Here is a 25125-nt window from a genome sequence, read left to right on the forward strand (position 1 = left end):
TAAACCTTTTAAGTGTTGCCCACAATAAAGCAAGAGAAAGTGCTAAGAGCAAACATACAATAGGCTACAACAACAATGATGAATGGGGCAAACAAGCTTCTAAGTCAGGGGGCAAATAATAATATCAGCCCCAGGTTGGAGAGAAGGAGCTGAGGAAGTTTGCCCCAAGGTGGAAGAGGTGAACTAGAGATTCTAATATTAAAGCTGGGAAGCTTGAAGGAGCTGAAGTGTTCCCAAACAGGCAGCCCCCTGGCTTTCCCAAATTATCTCTGGAGGAAAACAACCCCAATTTTGATATTAAAGATTCCCATATTTTTTTTTAATTTTTTTTTAATGTTTATTTATTTTTGAGACAGAGAGAGACAGAGCATGAACGGGGGAGGGTCAGAGAGAGAGGGAGACACAGAATCTGAAACAGGCTCCAGGCTCTGAGCTGTCAGCACAGAGCCCGACGCGGGGCTCGAACCCACGGACGGTGAGATCGTGACCTGGCTGAAGTCGGACGCTTAACCAACTAAGCCACCCGGTGCCCCTAAAGATTCCCATATATTAAGTTTAGTCAAATGTAAACTTACAATGAAAAATCAGCAAATAACACAAGGAAGCTGGCTACCATAAATGATAGTCGGTCGAAACAACAAACACCAGAGTTGTAACCCCCAAGAACTCCAGCAGCTGGGATTATGAATAATAGATTGCAAAACAACTCTATGAAGTTTTTAAAGAAACACAATATGAAGGAACCCTCATACGCTGTTGGTAGGAATGTAAATTGGTGCCGCCACTGTGGAAGACAGTATGGAGGTTCCTCAAACAATTAAAAATAAAACTATCATATGATCCAATAATTCTACTACTGGATATTTACCCAAAGAAAATGAAAAAACATTAATTTGAAACGATACACACATTCCTATGTTTATTGCAGCATTATTTATAATAGCCAAGATATGGAAGCAATCTGCATGCCCACTAGTAGACAAATGGATAAGGAGGATGTGATGTGATGTGTGTGTGTACCATACACAATGGAATATTATGCAGTCATAAAAAAGGATCCGATCGTGCCATTTGCAACAAATTGGATGGACCTGGAGTGTATTATGCTAAGTGAAATAAATCAGACTGAGAAAGAGAAATACCATATAACTTCACTTATATGTGAAATCTAAAAAAAACAAATGAACAAACAAAAAGCAAAATTGGACCTATAAATACAGAGAACAAATTGAGGATTGCCAGAGGGAAAGGGGGTAGGGACATGGGCAAAATGGGTGAAGGGGCGTGGGAGATAAAGGCTTCCAGTTATGGGATGGATAAATCATAGGAATAAAGCAGCATAAGGAATATAGTCAATGGTGTTGTGATCGCACTGTATGATGACAGACTGTAGCTACACTTTTGGTGAGAACAGCATAATGTATAAACTTGTTGAATCACTATGTTGCTATGTTGTACACCTAAAACTCATGTAATATTGTATGTCAACTATAAGTAAAATAACACAATTAAAAAATAACTCAAAGAAAAACATTTTTTAAAAAGGGACAAAAGATGTAATTCAAGAATTGAACAAGGAAAAAGGCTATTTAACTTTCCTGAAACTAAGTTTTTTGTGTCTAAAGTGGGATTAGTAATACCAGCTCTATGCATCTTCTGTGAAGCCTGGCTGAGATGAAATATGTTGAAGTAATATTTAAGCTAGCTATAAGAAAATGGAATACTGTAGAGTAGGGAAATTCTTCTCTACAAAACGAATAATATAGTATACATTGTTTCAAAACCTGGAGGAAAGCAACTCCAATTTAGATACTTAGATTATAACCTACTTTTTTCACTGTTCTGTTTATCTTCTTTTAAATCTTCTAGAACATTATTTTCACAATGTATCATAATGAATTTAATCCGTTATTGCTGGATATTTACATTTTCCCCAGTTTCTTGCTATAATAAACAACGATATAATATTTTATCCTTGTAGTCAAATTTTTGTGCACATCCTTTACTACTTCCTTGGAATAAATTCTAGCAAGTACAATTGTAATTATAACTACTTATATGAAATTTAAATTATTAAAGAGCTATATAAAATAAAAAGCATAAATCCTTCAGATTTCTGTTCTTTGGCAGTAACCACTTCAAATGATCAGATTTTTTTCTATACATATGCATATATTTTTTGTTGTTCTTATTTTGTTAACAGAAGTTGAGCCATTTAAATTATATTGCTTTGGAACTTGCCTTTTTCACCTAACAATATTACATGGGCAACCTTTTAGCCACTAAAGAGTTACAAAATCTTAGATAAGTTTATCTTTTCAGTGCCTGTCTGTACCAACTTCATAAGATCATTGTGCGGATTGCATGAGTTATAAGTGGTTGGTTGGCTTATATTATGAGTATATGGCACATAATAAGCACTTATATCAGTCCAGGTTCAATCAGAATAGAACTAGTAGGAGAAATATATGTTTAGTAAGAGATTTGGTATGGGGATTTGCTCTTTTTTTTTTTAAGAGAGAGAGCACACACGAGCTGGGGAGAGGGGCAAAGGGAGAAAGAGAGGATCTCATGCAGTTTCCACATTCAGCACAGAGCCCTATGGGGGCCTTGATCCCACAACCCTGGGATCATGACCTGCTCAGAAATCAAGAGTCAGAAGCTCAACTGACTGAGCCACCCCGGCGCCCCAGGGGTTTGGTGTCTCATGCAGTTGTGAGCAGGGCTGGCTACACAGCCTGTTAGGCTGTCTTCATTCGTCTTATGCTGGAGCTTGAAGTCCACTCAGGAAGTGAAGATGGTACCACAGGAGGGAGAGCAATGTCAAGCTAAACCTATGAGCACAGGATGAACCCATGTCAGTTCTCCCTACCTCCAAACCTGATAAAGTAGGCGTCCTGCAGGAGAAGATGGCCCCCTCATCAAGAACCTAAACGGACACCTGGCCCAGGAGCTGGGGAAGGTGAAGGAGGACCCGAGGGAAGGTGGAGAAGTTGCAGGCCTGGCTGTTGCCTCATGCAGAGGTGAGCAGCAGATACCTGGTGATGGGGATGAGCTACAAAAGCACTTGGTCCGACTTTCCAAGTGTAAAATCCAAAGTGCTTCACTTCCACCCTCCATCCCCTGCACCAGTAAACTGTACGTCTTGTAGCCCACTCTAATCAGAAACATACACGGAGGTCATGCCTAGCCAAGCTGACACATTACCAGCCACTACTAAAAAGGTGCTGTTATTATTCTTGCAATATTTTATGTTATTTTTGTTACTATTGCCATCATCATCTTCAGTAAAGTGAGAAATATTCATTTTTGCCAGAACAAAATGTTTGGGGATGAGGGAAGTATCGAGAAAAGGAGGCTAGAAAGGTAAGCTTGACCTGGGTCCTGCTGGACCTAACAAGCCACATAAAGGACCTTGGACATGTTCATGGAAGACACTGGTCCACAGCTTTTGTTTCCTGTAAGGTCTAGATCTGGTTTTGGTATTAGGGTGATGCTGGTGTCATAGAATTGAGTAAGTGTCCCCTCTTCTTTGCTTTTTCTGGAAGAGATTGCAAAGAATTGCTATCATTCCTTTTCCTCCTCCTCCTCCTCCTCCTCCTCCTCCTCCTCCTCCTCCTCCTCCTTTTTAAAAATGTTTACTTATTTATTTTTTGAGAGCGAGAAAGTGCAAGTGTGAGCAGGGATGGGGGCCAGAGAGAGAAGGAGAGAGAGAATCTCAAGCAGGCTCCACACTGTCAGAGCGGAGCCTGACGCGGGGCTCAATATCACAAACTGTAAGATCATCACCTGGGCCAAAATCAAGAGTCAGGAGCTTAACAGATGGAGCCACCCAAGTGCCCCAATATTGTTTCTTCTTTAAACGTTTGGTTGATGGGGCACCTGGGCGGCTCCGTTGGTTAAGCATCCGACTTCAGCTCAGGTCATGACCTTGCGGTCCGTGACTTTGAACCCGCGTCAGGCTCTATGCTGTCAGTTCAGAGCCCGGGGCCTGCTTCAGATTCTGTGTCTCCCTCCCTCTCTGCCCCTCCCCCATTTATGCTCTGTCTCTCTCTGTCTCTCAAAAACTGAATAAATGTTAAAAAAAAATTTTAATAAATAAATAGAAATAAATGTTTGGTTGAATTCACCAGTGAAATCACCCGGGCTTACTGCTCTATTTTTGGAAAGTTATTAAATATTGATTTAATTTCTTTAATAGGTATAGGCCTATTCAGAATATCTATTTCTCCTTAAGAGCTGTTAGATTGTGTCTTTCAATGAATGAGTTCATGTCAGACAAGTTATCAGATGTGTAGGCATAGAGGGGCGCCTGGGTGGCTCACTCAGTTAAGTGTCAGACTTCAGCTCAGATCATGTGAGTTTCTGCTCGCGGTTTGTGAGTTCCAGTCCCGCATCAGGCTCTGTGCTGACAGCTCAGAGCCGGGAGCCTGCTTGGGATTCTTTGTCTCCCTCTTTCTCTGCCCCTCCCCTGCTCATGCTCTGTTTCTCTCTGTCTCAAAAATAAATAAAAACATTAAAACAAAAATTTTAGGGGCGCCTGGGTGGCGCAGTCGGTCAAACGTCCGACTTCAGCCAGGTCACGATCTCGCGGTCCGGGAGTTCGAGCCCCGCGTCAGGCTGATGGCTCAGAGCCTGGAGCCTGTTTCCGATTCTGTGTCTCCCTCTCTCTCTGCCCCTCCCCTGTTCATGCTCTGTCTCTCTCTGTCCCAAAAATAAATAAAACGTTGGAAAAAAAAATTAAAAAAAAAAATAAAAATTTTAAAAAAATGTGTAGGCATAGAATTGTTCAAAATATTCCTTTATTGTCCTTTTAATGTCCATAGGATCAGTTGTGATGGTTCCTCTTTCATTTCTGACATTAGTAAATTGTGCCTTCTTTGTTTCTTGATTAGCCTGGCTAGCGGTTTGTCAATTTCATTGATCTTTTCAAAGAACCAGTTTCATTATATTTCTCTATTGTTTTCCTGTGTTCAATTTCACTACTTTCTGCTCTGATTTTTGTTACTTCTTTTCTTCTGCTTTCTTCAGGATTATATTGATCTTCTTTCTCTAGTTTCCTAACATGGAAGTTTAAATTATTGATTTTTGATCTTTTCTTTTATAATATTTGCATTTAATGCTGTTAAGTTTCCCTCTATGCACAGCTTTTGTTTCCTCTCACAAATTTTGTAAGTTGTATTTTCATTTTCATGTAAAATATATATAATTCATAATATTTTTAAAACTTCTCTCAAGACTTCTTTGACATGTATTATTTATAAGTATGTTGTTTGATCTCCAAATATTTGAGGATTTTCCAGCTATCTTTCTGTTATCGATTTTTAGTTCCATAATATTATTTTAAACAGTTGTGTGGCATTCTGTAACACAGATATATTATAATTTATGTGAAATGCTTTTTAGATATTTTTGCTGTTACAAATAATGATGTAACAAATATCCTTGTACATAGACTTGATGATAAGTGTTATACAAAGGGAGGCTTAGGATGCTGTGATAGTGCATAGCAGAGACACCTCGTCTGGTCTGGGGAACTCAAGAAAGCCTTCCTCAAAGAAAGCTATTCAAGCTGAGTGAGAGGTATTTGGGATGGATGGCTAAAAGAGAGTATTAAGGAAAGGAAGGTCTGGAAGAGGAAGATAAGGAAAAGGAGTTGTAAGGAAGGAATAAGTGTAGAAGATGACTTATTTCAGGAAGTGAAAAAAAGTTCATTTTGCCTGGAGCAAAATGCTTGGGGGTAGAGGGAGGGCAAGAGAAAGAGGCTAGAAGGGTAAGCTAGCTCACAAGCCATATTGAAGTGTTCGGACTACATGATATGATGAGATTGGTTTAGAAGGACCACTCTGATTGCTATATAAGGGATAGATTGAAAGAGAGGTTAAGGCTATTGGGGAGACAGAGAGTTTTATCAATCCACCGATTTCTTAATTTCTTTTTCCTTTTTTGGCTGGGTATAGTATATGTTATTGATGGCAATGACAAGGTAGGGTTCCCCAAGTCCCTCCCCTTCTTCAGGAGGTCTAGGATAGAAACTGTGGAGGTCAAATGATTCTCAGTGTGTTAAGGGATGCATTGGGGCAATGACTCCCCAACAGTCCTTCCTCTTGCTCTCGCTGGGACTGGTGGTCCAGGAGGCTCTTACTCCTTGGAGGCCATGTGGACCCTAAGGTCTGCCACCCAGTTGGTGTAGCCAAATTCATTGTCATACCAGGAAATGAGCTTGACAAATTCGTCACTAAGAGCAATGCCAGCCCCAGCATCGAAGATGGAAGAGTGGGTGTCACTGTTAAAGTTGCAGGAGACAACCTGGTCCTCAGTGTAGCCCTGAATGCCCTTGAGGGGACCCTCCAATACCTGCTTCACCACCTACTTGATATTGTCATATTTGGCAGCTTTCTCCAGGTGGCAGGTCAGATCCACAACTGATGCATTATGGGTAGGGACACAGAAGGCCATGCCAGTGAGCTTTCACTCAGCTGGGATGACATTGCCTACAGCCTTGGTGGCACCAGTAGAAGTAGGGATGATGTTCTGGGCAGCCCACGGCCATCACACCACAGCTTCCCAGAGGGGCTGTCCGTGGTCTTCCAAAGGGCAGTGATGGCATGGACTATGATCATAAGTCCCTCCACAATGCCTAAAGTCGTCATGGATGACCTTGGCCAGAAAGGCCAAGTGATTTGTGGTGGAGGAGGCATTGCTGACAATCTTGAGGGAATTGTCGATTTTCTCATGGTTCATGCCCATCACAAACATGGGGTCATCAGGAGAAGGGGCAGAGATGATGACCGTCTTCACCCCACCCTTTAAGTGAGCCCCAGCCTTCTCCAGGGTGGTGAAGACCCCAGTGGACTCCACAACATACTTAGCACCAACATCACCCTATTTGATGTTGGCGGGATCTTGCTTCTAGATGATGGAGATTGCGGATGCCTGGGTGGCTCAGTCAGTTAAATGTCCAACTTGAGCTCAGGACTTGATCTCACAGTTTGTGGGTTTGAGCCCCACATCAGGCTCTGCGCTGATAGCTCAGAGCCTGGAGCCTGCTTTGGATTTTATGTTTCCCTCTCTCTCTCTCTCTCTCTCTCTCTGCCCCTCTCCCACTCATGCTCTGTCTCTCTCTCTCCCTCTATCTCTCAAAAATAAAATAAACATTAAGATTTTTTTAAAAAAGAAGATGGTGATGGGCTTTCCACTGATGACAAGTTTCCCATTCTCAGCCTTGATTGCGCCATGAAATTTGCCATGGGTGGAATCATAGTGAAACATGTAGACCATGTAGTTGAGGTCAATGAAGGGGCATTGATGTTGACAGTATCCACTTTGCCATAGTTAAAAGCAGCCCTGGTGACCAGGTGCACAATAGGGTAGGGCCACATATGTTTACTCTAACTATCACCACCATATCTGGGGGATGCAGCTGGCACTGTACCAGGAAATGTGGCCATCTGTCAAGTGGGGAGGAGCAGAGAGCTTTCTTAATTTCATTCATTGGCATAGCTGGTTTATTTGTTAGTCTTTGTTCAAGCTATATGTAATATAGGAGTTAATTTCTAACATATTTATGAGTTGCTCTTTAAATGTTGACTTCCTATATTTCAATGCCGTTTTCCAACTCCTAAATTCTATTGAGGTAACTCAACTTTCTTTAATTCTAGCAGTTTAAAATTTCCCTTTCAGCCCCAAAGCTTTTCTCTTAGTCTGGCCCCTTGATCAGAAATTCAGAATGGAACCAAAAATGGGAATGCAAGCTGGTGCAGCCACTCTGGAAAACAGTATGGAGTTTCCTCAAAACACTCAAAATAGACCTACCCTACGACCCAGCAATTGCACTACTAGGCATTTATCCACGGGATACAGGTGTGCTGTTTTGAAGGGACACATGCACCCCTATGTTTATAGCAGCACTATCAACAATAGCCAAAGTATGGAAAGAGCCCAAATGTCCATCAATGGATGAATGGATAAAGAAAATGTATATATATATATATATATGTATATATATATATATATATATATATACATATATATATATATATATATATACATATATATATATACATATATACATATATATATATATATATGTATATACATATACACACACACACACACACACACACACACACACACACAATGGAGTATTACTCGGCAATCAAAAAGAATGAAATCTTGCCATTGCAACCACGTGGTTGGAACTGGAGGGTATTATGCTAAGTGAAATCAGTCAGTCAGAGAAAGACAAAAATCATATGACTTCACTCATATGAGGTCTTTAAGAGACAAAACAGATGAACATAAGGGAAGGAAAACAAAAATAATATAACAGGGAGGGGGACAAAACAGAAGAGACTCATAAATATGGAGAACAAACTGAGGGTTACTGGAGGGGTTGTGGGAGGTGGGATGGGCTAAATGGGTAAGGGGCACTAAGGAATCTACTCCTGAAATCATTGTTGCACTGTATGCTAACTCATTTGGATGCAAATTTTAAAAAATAAAAAATAAAATTAAAGAAAAAGAATAATAAAGAAAGAATGGAACCAAAAAGAAGTAGACAGTAATAGCTGGGAATTGCTCAGGTTTATAATGATGAAACAGGTGAAGGGGGTGGTGCTGGTGCAGGGGTGGATGTGAATGGGAGAAGTTCAGCTTAGAGAGCCTGTAAGCCTGCACTTAATATCGGGAACCATGACAGGAGCTGGAAGTGCTGGAGGTTGAGAGTGAGGAGTCCCACGTCTCAAATATCAATCTTTGCCAGTAAACCATCGTTTTTTTCAGAAAACTGAAGTTAGAGAAAGGGAGCGCTTGTCCAGTCTCAGTACTTTAATGACCCAGCATGTAAGTGCTACCTCAGCATCCTCATCATATTCTTCTGGGTAATCTCCTAGATCCAAAGAGCCTTGTCGGAAATCTTCCACAACTATAGTCTGATGAGATTCCCTCTGAAGGAGTTAAGTGCTTTTGGCCCTTTTGAAAAAGGGTGAATTTCCTCATCAAACACAGGCTCATTTATGATTCAGCTCCTGCAGCCTTAACGTGTGTGCATTAGCATCAGTAGTGTTTGTAACTTACAACCCTATATTGAACCAAGAAAATCAAGGGACTCAACTTGTAAAGCAGTGAGGATGAGTAGAAATAACAGAGGATTCAGGGTTAGAGCCCCACCTCCATCTTGTCCTAGCAAGTTAATTAAAACTCTCTGTTGCCACAGCTTCTTCTGTGAAATAAGGGGAGTTATTTTCTTTTTCAGAGGGTTTTTGTTTTGTTTTGTTTTTGTTTTTGACGAATGAGAGACAGAATTGAGAAAAGCCTCACAAAGGAGGTCCCCTGTGTCGGTCTCTTTATTTTATGGACACATACCCGACCTCATTGAACTAATAAAATCCCTTGTGATGGTATAACAATTTTAGGTCAAAGAATTTCATAAATCCGGTGTGATTTAATGTACATTAATTGCCCTCAGGAAACTCCTAGATCAGAATGTAAATGAGCTACAAAAGCAAGTGAGAATCTTACAAGATAAAGGGAATCAACTGGAAATAACCAGTTCTCAGCAACAATCCAGAATTCAGCAACAGGAGGCCCAACTTCAAAAATACTTGGAAAACAAGAAAGAAAAATCGGATGAGGTAAGAAAGTAAATAGACATACTTTCTCAGTTTTCCTGTTTCCATAGACCCGAGTAATCTAATCATAGCTAATAATAGCTAGTAATGAGTGCCTAGCATTTTACCCCTTAGGTTTATCGGGAAAGCAGAAACTACTCTAGGTATTTCAAGCAAGAATGGGTTTAACACAGGGAATCACATGCTTACAAACTGTTGGAAGGGAGATGTAAGGGTGAGGAGAAGGTCAGAAAGAACTGCTGCTGGCCTTTAATAACCCCAGTTCAGAAATCCCAGGGAGGGGCGCCCGGGTGGCTCAGTTGGTTGAGTGTCCGACTCTGGCTCAGGTCATGATCTCACAGTTTGTGAGTTCAAGCCCCACACAGGGCTCTCTGCTGTCAGTGCAGAGCCTGCTTCATATCCTCCGTCCTCTCTCTCCGCCCCTCCCCTGCTCATGCTCACACGCGCTCTCTCTCTCTCTCTCTCTCAAAAAAATAAAACATTGGAAGGAAGGAAGGAAGGAAGGAAGGAAGGAAGGAAGGAAGGAAGGAAGGAAGGAAGGAAGGAAGGAAGGAAGGAAGGAAGGAAGGGAAAGAAAGGAAGAAAGAAAGAAAGAGAAAGAAAGGGAAGGGAAAGGAAAGGAAAGCACAGAATGTTCTCATTTAAAAAAATTTTGTTTTTTCAGCATCTCAAGAGCAACGGAGAACTGTCGGAAAAGCTGTCCAAGTTGCAGCAAGAGAAGGAAGCACTGTGTAAAGAATATGCACAACTTTTGAAGCAGATGGATGCCCATATGAGGTAAACAAAAAAAAGTTCTGGAAAGGGATTTCATGCCTTTTCCCAAATACACCCTTTTCATTTGCCTTCATGCTTTTATTCCCCTTCACATACTTTGCTCAGTCTGGACCACCCCCTCCCCATTTCAACTCTTCATTTCAAATCCTAATTCTTAGACTAGGAGTCACCTTCTCCAAGAAGCCCGCCTTTCTTTCTTTCTTTCTTTCTTTCTTTCTTTCTTTCTTTCTTTCTTTCTTTCTTTCTTTCTTTCTTACGTTTATTTATTTTTGAGAGGCAGCGTGAGACAGAGCACGAGTGGGGGAGGGGCAGAGAGATAGGGAGACAACAGAATCTGAAGCAGGCTCCAGGCTCTGAGCTGTCAGCACAGAGCCTGATGTGGAGCTCAAAATCATGAACCGTGAGATCATGACCTGAGCCGAAGTCGGATGCTTAACCGACTGAGCCACCTGGGCACCTCTCCAAGAAGCCTTTCTTGACCCCACCAGCCTGGGCTGGGTGAAGTACTCATTCTTTGTATCCTCCTCCTAGCCCTTTGCACATGCCTGTCTGTACTTATTTCAGAGCTTGCCACTTTGTCTTGAAATAGTGTGAGTTACTACCTGTCTTCCTCACCAGACTGTAGGCTTTTCAAGGGCATGGGCCATGGTCTTATTCATCTTTTTATCCATAGTTCTGATTATATAGTAGGTGCTCAATAAAAAATGTGTTTCTGAACTTCCTTCTCTTTCTGCCATTCACTGCTCATCATTCCACCAGATTCCTCCCACTCTCCTCCTCTCTGGAACGTAGCAGAGTAGTTCAGAGTATGGACTCTGGAGCCATATTGCCTGGGAACAAATCCTGGTTCTTCCAGAAACTAGCTGTGCGACCTTGGGTGAGTTATGTAAACTTTCTGTGCCTGAGGTCCCTCATCTTTAAAATGGGTAAAATAACAGCACTTACCTCAGAAAGTTGTTTTGAGAATTAAGTAAATCACTATATGTAAAGCACTTACTTAGAACAGTGTTTAACACACAGCTATTATCATATCTAGTTATTGTTCATTGTTTTTCCGTGATCCACCTTTCTCCTACCAGCTCTATAGTCTTCTGCTCTATTCCTTCCATTAGGCTGAAATTTCTTATCCTCTTGTGTTCTTACCTGCGTAATTATCACATTGATGAGAATGATTTAAAAACCACTGTTTACTGCTGTAGAGCAGAGTGTTTTTAGAGTCACTGGTATCCCTTACCTTGCTTTGATCATCATAATGCTGAAAAATGTAGAAACCATGGTCAGGGGAGTATGTGTGGTTCAGTTCATGCTGCTTCCGAACCTAAAGCTAGAACTCAGTAGTGTAATAAGCTCTTTAGGGGCACCTGGGTGGCTGAGTTGGTTCAGTGACAGACTCTTGATTTCAGCTCAGGTCATGGTCTCACAGTTTGTGAGTTCAAGCCCAGCTTTGGACTCTGCACTGAGAGTGCAGAGCCTGCTTGGGATCCTCTCTCTCCTCTCTCTCTCTCTCTGCTCCTGCCCTGCCCTGCTCACTCTCTAAATAAATAAATAAATAAATAACTTAAAAAAAAGTGAATAACCTATATAGGGCTCTTTCCACATCTTGCCTTGGTATTAGAGGGAGTTGAAAGAATGAAGTGCTAGGTCTAGGGCATACAAAATGCCACAATTCCTGACAAGTGAGTTGATCCTGAATCTAATATGTGTAGAAATTGCTTACCCAGAATCCTTTCTGTGTTTACTCCTAGTCTCTGTCATTTAAACATAGTTTTATGACTTTACTATCATAGCTTGGATAAAATTTTATATTCTCTTCCTCTTTTTTTTTTTTTTTTTTTTGATGCAAAAAAGGTGATTTTATTAAAGCACAGGGACAGGACCCATGGGCGGGAAGACCTCTCTACTGCAAGTGTGGAGGTGACCCTTTTATAGAGTCTGGGAAAGATAAAGTCAAGAGGAAGTTTCCAAAGAGACTTTCACATGCTAAAGACTTACTGGAAGCCTAGCTATTGTCAAGCTAAAGTTGTTTATCTCTTTAGCAAAGCATTATCATTAAGACCGGAGGGAGTTCCTGGACTTTTGGCCATTGATGGGATTGCCTTTTTGTTGTAAACTGGTAGAGACTATTTGTTTTTTGTCCTTTCCTGTTTTGGGATAGCTGGGAGTGTCCAAGGACTATCATACATGTCCTACCTGCGGGGGTGGGGGGTTGCTGTTAGCCTGTACTTTACCCCCAGCTTACCCCATGCTCCCCACTGAAAAATTTTGACCCTTAAATCTTTAAGGTTGTTGAAAGTGGAAGGTCTCATCTTCTGTAGCTTCTTCCTGCTGAGTAGGGGTGTAGAAATGTCCCTACCTATAAGGGTCAATATTGTTCAGTTGGGGAAGGTATAGGGGAGTTACAAAAGACAGAGGCAGCTGAATCCAAGGTGGACAATGTGTATGAACCTTCCTGAGTAGAAAGGATCATCTGTTGGCTTGAAGTTATTGCAGTGATGGAATCTTAGCACCAGGCAGAGAGACATGGCAGAAAACAGCAAAACATGATTAGAATAACTAGAAAGATTAGCCCAAATAAAAGTCCTTTGGTAGTTGACAAAAATCCTCCAGTCCAGAAATTTAACCAATCATTAAAGGAAAGAGAGGGATTGTTTCCAGCACCAATTCAAGTATTCATGTCAGTTAGAAATCCGGAAATATTTTTGTGGTCATCTGGAATGTATACACAGCATTTTGTTTTTATGAGAGTACAAGTTTCACCTTGTGCAGACATCTAATACTATTCTATTTGGTAGAACTGCTCTATGCATAATGTTATTGAGAGTCATTGAAGGCTTTAACTGTGTAACAGGTCGTGTTTAACCATCATATAGACTCTGTTTTGTTTAGTAAGCAATTAGTCAATCAATAAAAGGTACTTTTATAGAAACAAGAAAAATACAGGTTAATGGTTAGAGCAAATTACAAACCCAGTGTTTACCAGTGCTACCAGTGAGATTTTTAGATGTCAGGCTTGAAGCATCCTCCAATGGGAGTGGGAACAGGCAGCAGGAATCAGATGGGTTTTTCTGATTTGTAATTCAGATGTCTCTTGTGATCCTTTTGAATGGCCCATTTTAAGAAGGAATTGTTAGTATAAATTGGGGAAAGGAGAATGAAAAAGAAAGGTACAACCATCCTAAGAGAAGTTTGAGCAAAAGTTTGAGGTCTTCCATGGGTTTACAAGAACAAGAAGGCACATTAGTTTGCTCATTGGTTTTCTGAAGGAGGTACGGGTTTTATTTTAGATATAGGAGCCCGTAAAGAGTGCCCCTCTAATTTTACTTCAGTGGGAGTATATGATATGACCCCGTAGGGGACCTTTTATTTTGGAGTTAAATTCCCTACTGTATTGGACTTTCAATTTACCAGGTCTCCTGGGTTTATATGGATGGGGTGGGTTTCTAGTAAATGTCAGATCAGGTTTAGGGAGACTATGGTTTGCATATCCACTTAAGAGATTTATGAATTAACCTGGATAATTCAAGTGAATAACTTAATAAAGTGAATAATTTAATAAAGGACTATAGTCTTTATCTATTGATAGGTCTACAGGGAGAAAAGTCTTTTCATACAATCTTTGGGGAATCCATCCCATTTTCCAGTTGTTTGGATAATCATATGCCCCTGGGGTTTTGTTATTATCACCACAGAATAACAAGCAAGAAGATTGTCCATACCTGTGGTATTATGACAATTTTTCTGAAGTTTACCTCAAGTTGTCTAGTTTAGGCAAACAACATTTAAGACGATCAGAACTAGAATTTAACATTCGTAAAGGTGTGTTATTGAAACCTGTTATTGAAACCTCTAAAAACCCTCATTTCCAAAGACAGCCAAATGGAAACCAATTTGTTTGTAGAACAAGTCCAGTTTTAACAAACTTGGCCTACTTATTTACAGAAGTTCAGCAAGAACAGTTATTGATCATATATATCTTTTAAATTTTACTTTGCTGGAACTTTTTAGAAGGAATCTCCAGATTGAACTTTTTAGTAGCCTCTCCAGGCCAGAAGCCAAGCCAAGTACTTGCTGTCAGACATGCCTGCAACACCTGTAGATTTGGGCGAATTCCTCTTCACAAGGTGCCGAAGATATCCCGAGGTTCCTGCACCTGCCAGGAAGTGACATTCTTTACTCACCTGGTTAGGCTGCTGGGAACTTAGCCAAGGAGCTTTATGGCTCCATGTGTCATAAAGTCAACCTTAGTTCCTTTTAACTGTATGGTCATAACTGAGTCTATGCATGTCTCTCAAATATGACATTCCAGTTAAAGCCTTGGTAAAATTACCAATATTTCCAATGGTGTCTGGTTCCAAGGAGAACAGATTCTCATTGAACTTATGTAGCAGTGAGACATACACATGGAGATGGGACACCAAGGCTTTTCTTTACAGGAAGCAGTTTTATTTGTGCCAGCACAGGCTCAGCGGGCTAAGACCCAAAAGGCTGAGCCCTGAGCACCGTGGCGGGCAGGAGAGGGTCGCCTTTTGTACAATTTTTGCTCCTTTGTCTCCCGCATATGGTAACCTACAGTCTGAATGGGCGGTCTATGTTACAGAGTCGTGAGGAATGTTGCGCACGTGCACATAGCCAGGTTGCCTTCTCTTGTCTTGAGGTTTTCACCACATTCCTTAGGGAGGGGCTCTACCACACTTAGGCAAACAAGTATGATGGCCACGGAAGAAAGAATGCTGACTGAGAACTTTTGAATTTGAGAGGGTTTAGGTAGAGAGAAAAGTTAAATACTTTGTACACAAATAAATACTTTATGACATTTCTGTATAGCACAGATATCTTGAGAAAGTTTCCTTAATCTGGAAGAGCAAATGTTAGAGAACCAGCAATACTTCAAAACAAGAGCTGCAAAACGATAACCATCTTTTTCAGTTCATTTAGTCCCATGTTACTAATTCTTGTTCTGTTTCAATGCAACTTTTTAGTTCTGAAAATTCTTACCCATCTTAATATTAATCTTAAAGATGTCAAATGCCTGTATGTGTCCTAAAAGTTCTTTGTATAAGTCTCCTTGAAGATGAAACATGTTTTCTTATATGCTTCCAGAACAAATAACTATAAATGACAAAATCTCAGAAACGGACATTGGTAACAATCTAATATGAGAGTTCATTAAGATGCAATTGACAGGGGCGCCTGGGTGGCTCAGTTGGTTGAACGTCCGACTTCAGCTCGGGTCATGATCTCGCTGTCTCTGAGTTCGAGCCCGGAGCCTGTTTCGGATTCTGTGTCTCCCTCTCTCTCTGACCCTTCCCCGTTCATGCTCTGTCTCTCTCTGTCTCAAAAAAATAAATAAACGTTAAAAAAAATTTTTTTTAATTAAAAAAAAGATGCAATTGACAAGGAAATTCGGTTATTTTTGTGACACATAACACTTCAATAATCGGCATAGCCAAGTGCCGACCTTATTACCAAAACATATTAAAACATCAGGATTTGCATTTATATTGGAGCATTTACCCATGCATTTACCCATGCACTTACCCATGCAACACAACCTAAGGTTTACCATGAATGACAGTGTCTTCCAAGTAACTTCACATACCAAAAAAAGGCCTAACTGGTCAAAAAGACTTCATTTACAATTTAAATCTTGGGAAGTTTGTTAAAACCTTAGAAAGTTACAGAGCACAACCTAAACAGGATTACTGCTCATTACAAATTTTATTTATTCATTTAACCAAGGTGGCACTGAGAGATTCCAAAGGCAAATATATAGGGTTATATAGTTGTTAGCAGAACTTAGCTCCTTTCACATTGAGAAGTTTTAACTTGAAGTAATCAAAGACTTGATAAAGAGGAAACCCAAAGCTTTGGTTTTCTCCGGCAGACCAGAGAGAAAAATTTTGCATATTATTTTTTTATCAAGAGCAGATCAACAATCCAAGAAAACTTTTGTGTTTTGAGCAGAGAGAAAAGCAGAATTTTAACCTTATACCAGTGTACTTTTAAAATCCATTCGTTGCAACCTTTGTGCATCCTAACCACACATGAAATTCCTTTCCAGAGATTTTCCTTCACGAACCTTCTACAACTTTCCTTTGCCATCAGATTTTGTTCCAAACCATTTCTCTCCAAACAGCCCTTCTCATTTAGGACAAAATTACTTTCTTTTACCTTCCACAAAAATGTATTTCCATTCCTTATATTCTTCTTACACATTTCCTACATTTTTACATACCGAGTTGTTTCCCTTATTTCCATTAGTATAAACTACATTCAGCAGAATTTTAACTCTTAGAAACCTTAGTTTCCAGTGAAAACTTAGTAGTAACCGATTGTGAACTGTTACCAGAATTCTTTGGATGGCAAATTTATGAACCACTTAAGCACAAGCATGTTTGCCGACAGACCCAAATAGCCTTAGTTTCTCTGCAATAAGAAGTCAAAGCGCAAACCTAATTAATGTTTTAGCATTCCATTCTATTTGGAAAAGACCTAGATGTCCAATGAATTCTATCCCGTTCATTATACAATCGAAACTTTAATGTTTCAGGTTACCAAAGACTTTGAAAGCTGTCTTAACAATTACTGCTGAAAACTTCAAGACAGACAAAATTAACCATTATTTTAAGTCATCTTTTTGCTAACAAATTGCAGAGGTAACCTGAGCTTATTTCACCTTCAGCAAACCCAGATAGAATAAAAAAAAAAGTTTTATATTTAATGCTGATAAACAGGTTTATCTCAAACCAGCAAACTTAAATTAGTTTAACTACCAAAAATGTTACCCCTGCATCCACTTAAAAGTCAATCAATTTGTTCCCCGTCTTTAGTTTTTACCTGGAACATCAGCGGGGAATATGAAGTGGGGAGTCCAAGGGGGTGTCCTTTACTCCTTGACTTAGAGGGTGGGAGGAGCAGCCAATGGTGCCTGAGGCACCAATGATGGTATAGGAACCAGTTGTGCAGGCTGCACCCAAGGTGGTGCGGAAATAGGAGGAGGGGGAGGGGAAGACTGAAGAGGTGAGGTTCTACCCAGAGGCCTGAAGGCAGATAAAATTCCAGAGGGCAGAGAGAGAGAGAGAGAGAGAGAGAGGTCTACTTGGTCCTAAAGCCTGTCCACTTGGACAGATGAGCAGGCACCAGGTTTTTTGTTTTGTTTTGTTTTGTTTCCAAAGTGGAAATATGGAGTCCATGTCAGGTAGGAGAAGGCAGACATTTGTTTCTCTGAAACAAATGGAGTTTCGGCAGCTGCTTGGGAATATTCCTTAAAGTCCCCGTCCCTAGGTAGACTAACCACAGTTAGTTCCAATTATAGCCATTAACCCAGGAAATGAATGAAGGAGAGGCCCTCACATCTATTAGCAGAACAGAGAGAGAGTCAAGTGTCCTCTTCATTAGGGATGGCCTGGGTTTCCTCCAGCAACTTAGTTCTATCAGGAGGAGGCCTGTTTAGACATCCAGTATGTCAGGAGGGAGTTTACTAACCAAACACATTTAGGCAAATACATTCTGTAAGAGGACTTTTCGTCTGGGTCCTGATTTAGAGCTGTGTATGCCTGGACCTAGGGTACCTCTATCCATTTGCCAGATTTCCTGCAGAAGAGATCTAACGGCTAGATCCTAGTAAGGCCATGCAGTGTTATGGGAGATCAGTCCTTTCCTAAATTTTGCAATGCAAATTGTCTCCACTGGATTGAAAAGGCATCTCAAGGGAGGATCCCTGAGAACTGAAGAGGAGCTCCCATGTTCCTCCTTCCTAGAGAGAGAAGTAGAGAAGGTCCATTACTACGGAGATCCACCACCTCATCACCACCCCCCCCCCCCCCGACTCCCAACTCCCATTTGGCGTCCCACACGCAGGATGTGTCAGAGGTTCCTGGTGTTAAAGTGACCTGAGGCATCCCTCGAACAAAGTTGCTATGATCACTGACTGACCAGCCAACTAAGGGCCCCTGAAGGAAGGATGCTAGGGTCCCTCCCTCCCTCCCCTGGCTTCCCCATTGCATCCTAGACTACAGATGGGTGCTGACTTATGGACTGAGTTTGCCTTGTCAAAAAGGCTGAGAAGAAACTGCCATTTTTAACCCAAGGAAAATACTGGAAAAGTTTTACAAGGGGCAATTAGCCAATTTTGTAATGTAAGTAGCAGTTAGTAGAAGACGTTGACAGAAAACAGTAAAGATAGAAATCTATCATGATCTAAGCGACATTCCAACACATATAGGCTTTACAGCCAGCTTCCCTGGGAAATGGTCCCCAGTTGGGTTTTAATTCAATTGAGTACTGGTTTCAGCTGGCTCCTAGTAGGGGTCTCCTGGCCAGAGGCGGCTACACCAGAGATTTGGAGGGGAATTACATTAGACCAATGAGGAGGAAACCTCACACTGGAGTCTTAAGATCCGTGGCCGTCCTGGTGACTTAGGTGGCTGTCCCGTGCCCAAGACAGACAACTTTGTATAAGGACAGGAATAAAGAGAGGGCATCAAGCTTCTGGGTCTTACTACCATTCCCGCCAGGGTACTAACTTTCAGCCAAAAGGCAGGCTTTTTCCTCCCCGTAGAGTAGCCACAGCTAGAGGATTGCAACCTAAGCAATCGACATGAAAGTGTTCCAATTCGACCACATTCCTTGAAAAGCCCCTGAAATGAGAGTAAAGGAAGAAAAGAAAAGGTACTCATCAAGTTTGCACCAAGGCTCAGAGTCCAGATGAAAAGACTCAAAGCTCCCATGTAAGGGCACCAAAATGATGGGATTCTTACCACATGTAATCTTTTGTGTCCAACTTCTTTTGCTCAACATATTCTATGATTTTTGATGCTCACGTATAGTCATAAATATTTGTCATTTTATCTTAAAATTTTTTGCTGGCTGTGAGGCTGGCTATTCTTCCATGTTATTTTCCCCTTGCCTTTGGGACAGTGGATCCTGACCCTAGCTGCATGTGCCTGGGCACCAGCATAGATTTAGTTAGATCAGAAGCAGTGGGGATAGGGCTTAGGGATCAATGTTTTTATATAAAAGCTTCCTCATGCGATTCTGATGTGCCATCCGGTGTTAAAAAACACAGATTTAGGAAAGAAAATGGAAGGAACTGTCAAAACTCGAAGTTCATTTTTGTTTTCATTCCCCTGATCCCAGTCCTGGCCTTTATGGACCATGCCTAATTTTTCCATGTTTTCCCAACCACTCTTCCAGAGGAACAAATTCCTTGCCTTTTTGAAAGAAAAATAATGGAAAAGTCCATCTGGTTTTACTCGAACATAAACAAAAAGTTGTCCCTAAATTTTAAAACATGAGTATTGTGCTGCCTCATAGATCTAGTAGTTAATAAAACCAAAAATAAACTTAGAAAATGCATGTGCTCTTCAGGCAAGTTGGCCAACAGAGCTTCTGACCAAAGCAGAAAGTGTGCCAAACAGCCAGCCAGCAATGGCGAGGGAAGGCTCCAGCCTCTCACCAGCTGTACTGCGTCAACATACTCTTCAAACCATGCATAACACTACAGGAAGAAGGCTGAGTATCAGGCAGTAGGAGCTAGTTAGGTCAACTCTAATCCACTCACTTAATGGAACTTCATTCCACTGTAAAAGATGGGGGCCCTGAAGGTGAGACAGCAGCATGAGGAAATGCTTACAATATAATAAATGAAAAGGGCATAAGATAAAAATTTTAATATAGGTAAGATTTAAGGAAAAGATGCTTATAAAAAGACTAGAAGGAAATACAACCACTATTTTAATACTAATCATATTGGGAGTTGGGTTTTCTTCCCAAATTTTCTATAGCTTATCATCTTACTTTAAAAAATAAATTAATTTCTGGGGCGCCTGAGTGGCTCCAGTGGGTGTCTGACTTCGGCTCAGGTCATAGTCTCACAGTTTATGAGTTCAGGCCCCGCATCAGGCTCTGTGCTGGCAGCTCGGAGCCTGGAGCCTGCTTAGGATTCTGTATCTCCCTCTCCCTCTGCCCTACCCCTGCTAGTACTCTTTCCCTCTCTCTCTTTCGAAAATAAATAAAACATTAAAAACAATTTTTAATAAAAAAATTTCTTTTTTTAAATGTTTATTTATTTATTTTGAGAGAGAGAGAGAGAGAGAAAAGAGAGAGTAGGGGAGGATCAGAGAGGGAGAGAATCCCCAACTCCGCTAACAACACAGAGCCCGACCTGGGGCTTGAGCTTTAAGCTCGACACTGACAGTGTGGATCCCTCCCCCTCTCTCTCTCTGCCCCTCCCCTGCACCCGCTCTCTTTTTCAAAAATAATGAACTAAAAAAAAAAAAAAAAAAAAAAAGGACATAATTTACAAGGCTGTACGACTCTCTTGGAGTAGCTCTTCCATCACAGTTTGATTAGAGTTAGCATCTAGATAAGTCTGTTTTGCTCCTCCCCTCCAGCTGGTTCCTAGTACTTGTATAAAACAAAATATCAAACCCACACATATTTGGTCAATTTATGACAAGGAAGCAAAGAATATACAGTGGGGAAGAGACAGTCTCTTCAATAAACAGCGTTGTGGAAACTGGATGGTTACATGCCAAAGAATGAAGCTGGACCACTCTCTTATACCATACACAAAATTTTACTCAAAAAATGGATTAAAGACTTGAATGTAAGACCTGAAATGTAAGCCTACAGTTAACACAATATTCAATGGTGAAATGCTGAAAGCTTTCTCTAGTAGATCAGAAGATATAAACTTTCTGTTATAAAACAAATAAATCGTGGAGATGTAATGTATAGCATGGTGACCAGAGTTAGTATTGTATTGCATCTTTGAAAGCTGCTAAGAGAGTAAATCTTAAAAGCTGTCATCACAAGAAGAAAAGTTTCTATATATGGTGACAGATGTTAGACTGTAGTGATCGTTTTGCAATATACACAAATATCAACTCATTATGTTACACAGCTAAAACTAATATAATGTCAATTATGCCTCAATTTAAAAAATAATGAAATTTAATTTCATTTTTAAAAATTAAAAAATAAATTTCTTACTGGAGAAATCAGCAACATCTGGTTTGCTTGGCTTTGCTGGCATTATAGCATTAGGGTAGAGTGGGAGATCACAGGCTCTAAGGTCAGATTCTTCTTTGTACAAGTAACTTCCTTCTGGGTCAGGAGTCTCAAGAGCACCCTTAGGTTTGTGATTCATTCGGACTCACAGAACTCAGAAAAGCTGTTATACTCATGGTTATGGTATATTACAGTGCAAGAATACAGATTAAAATCAGCAGAGGAGAAAGACACATAGGATAGAGTCCAGGAGAGACAGGATGCAAGCCTGTTGTCCTCTCCCAGTGGAGTAGAACAGACAGTACATAATCCTACCAGCAATGATGTGTGACAACATGTATGAAGGTTTCCCAACCAGGGAAACTCACCTGAGCCTTGACATCCAGAGATTTTTATCGGGGGTCAGTCTCATCAGCATGGAGTGCCCCAGTGATTACCGTTAACTACTCAGTCTCCAGACTCCCAAACCCCCAAGGTGAAACTGACACAGCATGGCCCAGGGCCCTAGGAGAACAAAAATGCACTCACCATAAACCATACTGGGTTTTTTTTTTTTTTTTTTTGAAATGTTTATTTATCCTTGAGAGAGCACAAGCAGGGGAAAGACAGAGAGAGGGGGACAGAGGATCCTGAGTAGACTCCGTGCTGACAGCATAGAGCCCGATGCGGGGCTCAAACTCATGAACCGCGAGATCATGACCTAAGCCGCAGTCAGATGCTCAACCGACTGATCCACCTGGGTGCCCCGATCGTATTGTTAACATAAAATATTGGTGTAGTCCAAGGCCACAGGTATACAAAGATGTTATTATCGAGCAGGATATTCCAAGGCCTTAGAGAGCTAGTCAAGGAATGTGAAGGGTTTGGATACCTCAGTTCCACTGAGTAAACTCTACTGCCCAGCCTCCAAGTCCTGATTCATAGAGAAGGAGATTGGCTGCACAGCTTTGCTTTAAAATCAAATGAGGGGCGCCTGGGTGGCGCAGTCGGTTAAGTGTCCGACTTCAGCCAGGTCAAGATCTCACGGTCCGTGAGTTCGAGCCCCGCGTCGGGCTCTGGGCTGATGGCTCAGAGCCTGGAGCCTGTTTCCGATTCTGTGTCTCCCTCTCTCTCTGCCCCTCCCCCGTTCATGCTGTGTCTCTCTCTGTCCTAAAAATAAATAAACGTTGAAAAAAAAAATTTTTTTTTAATCAAATGAGAAAATAAATAAATAAATAAATAAATAAATAAATAAATAAAATCAAATGAGGTGTGTGAAAAGCCTGGAGCACAGGTTTTTAGTTAGCTGGTAGTTCCCTTCAGTCAGGGCTTCCCCCAGTTTAAGTATCAGAGGTAAGATCAGACAGTTGACATGTGCAAACTGCTCAGCACCATAGGCCTGAATGACTGTGCCCTCAAGTGTCTACAGTACCCAGAGTGGATTCCTCATTCCTTAAACACTTTCTGTTTCAGTTAAAAAGGCTGGGGTGCCTGGGTGGCGCAGTCGGTTAAGCGTCCGACTTCAACCAGGTCACGATCTCACGGTCCGTGAGTTCGAGCCCCGCGTCGGGCTCTGGGCTGATGGCTCAGAGCCTGGAGCCTGTTTCCGATTCTGTGTCTCCCTCTCTCTCTGTCCCTCGCCCGTTCATGCTTTGTCTCTCTCTGTCCCAAAAATAAATAAACGTTGAAAAAAAAAATTAAAAAAAAAAAATAATAAAAAGGCATTACCCAAATGTCTAGGCATTCAGGGAAATCAGGGGGCTGCAGAGACCATTAGAATAGTTTCTTCTTGTTTGGAGTAGTTGTGTTTTTTTGTTTTTTAAGCTATCAGGATGTAATTAACCACAAATAAAAATAAAGTGAAACGAAAGAAACCAAAAACTTGACATCGATTTAGACCAAAATTTTCTCTTACATAACAAGAAATCTGGAGGAAGGTGATTGTTGGGGTAGCTTTAGCTGCTCAGTAGTGTCGTGAAGGCCCAGGCTCTTTCCTTCCTTTCCCTCTGCCATGCTTGGTGGGTCAGCACCTTTGTCTTTAGGCTTGTCACATCATGGTTACAAGGTGGTGACTGTAGGGGCAGGTGGCGCAAGCTCAGCAGGAGGCCAGCCAGCGCAGAGAGGGCTGGTTTCTGAAGTTCCTGGAAGTGCCCAGCAAGCATACCTTTGTCACAGGTCCATCCCTGTAGCCACACACACACACACACACACACACACACACACACACACCTGAGACCCACCCACCTTTCTTGAGATCAAGAGCTCTCTGTGGGCACCTAAATGAAATCTGGGTTTTGCCAGCAGGAGCGAAGAAAGGCTCTAGGTACACTTAGCCCGCCACAAGTAGTCTGTTTATGATGAAGTGGAAGTGGTGAGGGATCCCTCCCAAATACCAAATATGCCCAGGGCTTTCTCTCAAGCTTTAGGTTGCATTAGAATCCCCAGAAGCGTTGCTAAAACACAGATCCACTCCCAGAGTTTACTATTCTGCGGTTCCGGGAGAGAGCCCGAGGCTTTGCACCTTCGAACAAGTTCCCAGGTGATGCGGATGTTGCTGGTCACAACGCAGCTTGGGGAACACTGCTGTAGGCTGAGAAAACCTGGTTTAGGAACGTTAGCTACAGCAGTGCTTCTCAGTGAGCAGTGGTTTGCCTCCCAGGGCAAGGGAACATTTTGCAATGTCTGGAGACATTGGTACGACTGGCATCAAGTGGGTAGAGGCCAAGGATTCTACAAAGCACAGGATAGCCCTCCACAACAAAGACTTATCTGGCACAAGATGCTAATGGGGCAAAGGTCAAGAAACCCTGGTGTGGAGTGATTTTGTGTTATCACACCTAATAGGTTCAAAGTAAAACTTCTCCTCAATTTTTCATTAGAAGAAGCACTTTCTGAATAACAATGTTCTTACTTGGAAAGCACAGCCATTCTCAAAGAGGTTTGCCTAGTGGTGGCATTGAGGTATTAATCTGTTTTCTTGTTTGCTCGGATTAGGTGTTATAGTAGCTTGAAATGATCATTTAGATTTTTGTTCTTTAAAAAAAACCCAACAGGTTTATTGATATAATTAATATACCGTATAGTTCACCCACTTAAAGTGTACAATTGAATGGCTTTTAGTTGTACATCCATCACCACAATCAATTTTAAAACATTTCACACCCCCCAAAGAAGCCTTTTAGCTGTTGTCCGCCATCCTCAGTTTCCCTCCCCACCCCTAGCCCTGGGCGACAAGGAATCCTCTATTTGCCTGTTCTGGACGTTACATATAAATGGAATAATATAATATGTGGTCGTTTGTGACTGACTCTTTTCACTCAGCGTAATGCTTTCAAGGTTCATCCATAGTGTCACATGGATCAGTACTTCATTACTTTTTGAGGCAGATTCGTGTTCCATTGTACAGATATCCCATATTTTATTTATCCATTCTTCAGGTGATGGTCTTTGGGTTGTTTCTGCCTTTTGGCTATTGTGAATGGTGCTAGTATGAATATTCATATACAGGTTTTTGTGTGCACATATGTTTTCACTTCTCTTGGAGAAATACCTAGGAGTGGAATTGCTGGGTCATATGGCTCTATGTTTAACCATTTGAGCCAGGCTTTCTCCAAAGAGGCTGCCATTCCTACCAGCAGTGTTTGAGAGTTCCAATATCTCTACATCTTTGCTAGCACCTGCTATTATCTTTCTTTTTCATTTTAGCCATCCTAGTGGGTGTGAAGTA

The 25125-nt window shown here is 41.3% G+C and overlaps 1 protein-coding gene, 1 long non-coding RNA gene and 1 pseudogene across 10 annotated transcripts in view; 1 reads left to right on the forward strand and 2 right to left on the reverse strand.

The window, feature by feature from the left end:
* Positions 1-25125, forward strand: part of CCDC30 (coiled-coil domain containing 30) — a 128613-nt gene that overhangs the window by 88098 nt on the left and 15390 nt on the right. For all 9 annotated transcript variants that reach the window (XR_015254643.1, XM_086716658.1, XM_086716657.1 and 6 more), the window contains 2 exons: positions 9470-9635; positions 10297-10409. Coding sequence is in view for 8 of the 9 variants with exons in the window: in XM_086716658.1 (XP_086572784.1) it covers positions 9470-9635; positions 10297-10409 (279 nt within the window). In the remaining variant the exon portion in view is untranslated. The remainder of the gene's footprint in view (positions 1-9469; positions 9636-10296; positions 10410-25125) is intronic.
* Positions 6007-7322, reverse strand: LOC112867987 (glyceraldehyde-3-phosphate dehydrogenase-like; annotated as a pseudogene).
* LOC147577961 (uncharacterized) lies at positions 15323-17794 on the reverse strand. The gene is made up of 2 exons (XR_015254642.1): positions 17244-17794; positions 15323-15735 (listed from the first exon to the last, which is right to left on the reverse strand). It is a non-coding gene; the product is annotated as an uncharacterized LOC147577961 (long non-coding RNA).

This window comes from Puma concolor, chromosome C1 (genome assembly GCF_028749965.1).
Source record: "Puma concolor isolate L17-30 chromosome C1, mPumCon1.1.hap2, whole genome shotgun sequence".
Taxonomy (NCBI): domain Eukaryota; kingdom Metazoa; phylum Chordata; class Mammalia; order Carnivora; family Felidae; genus Puma; species Puma concolor.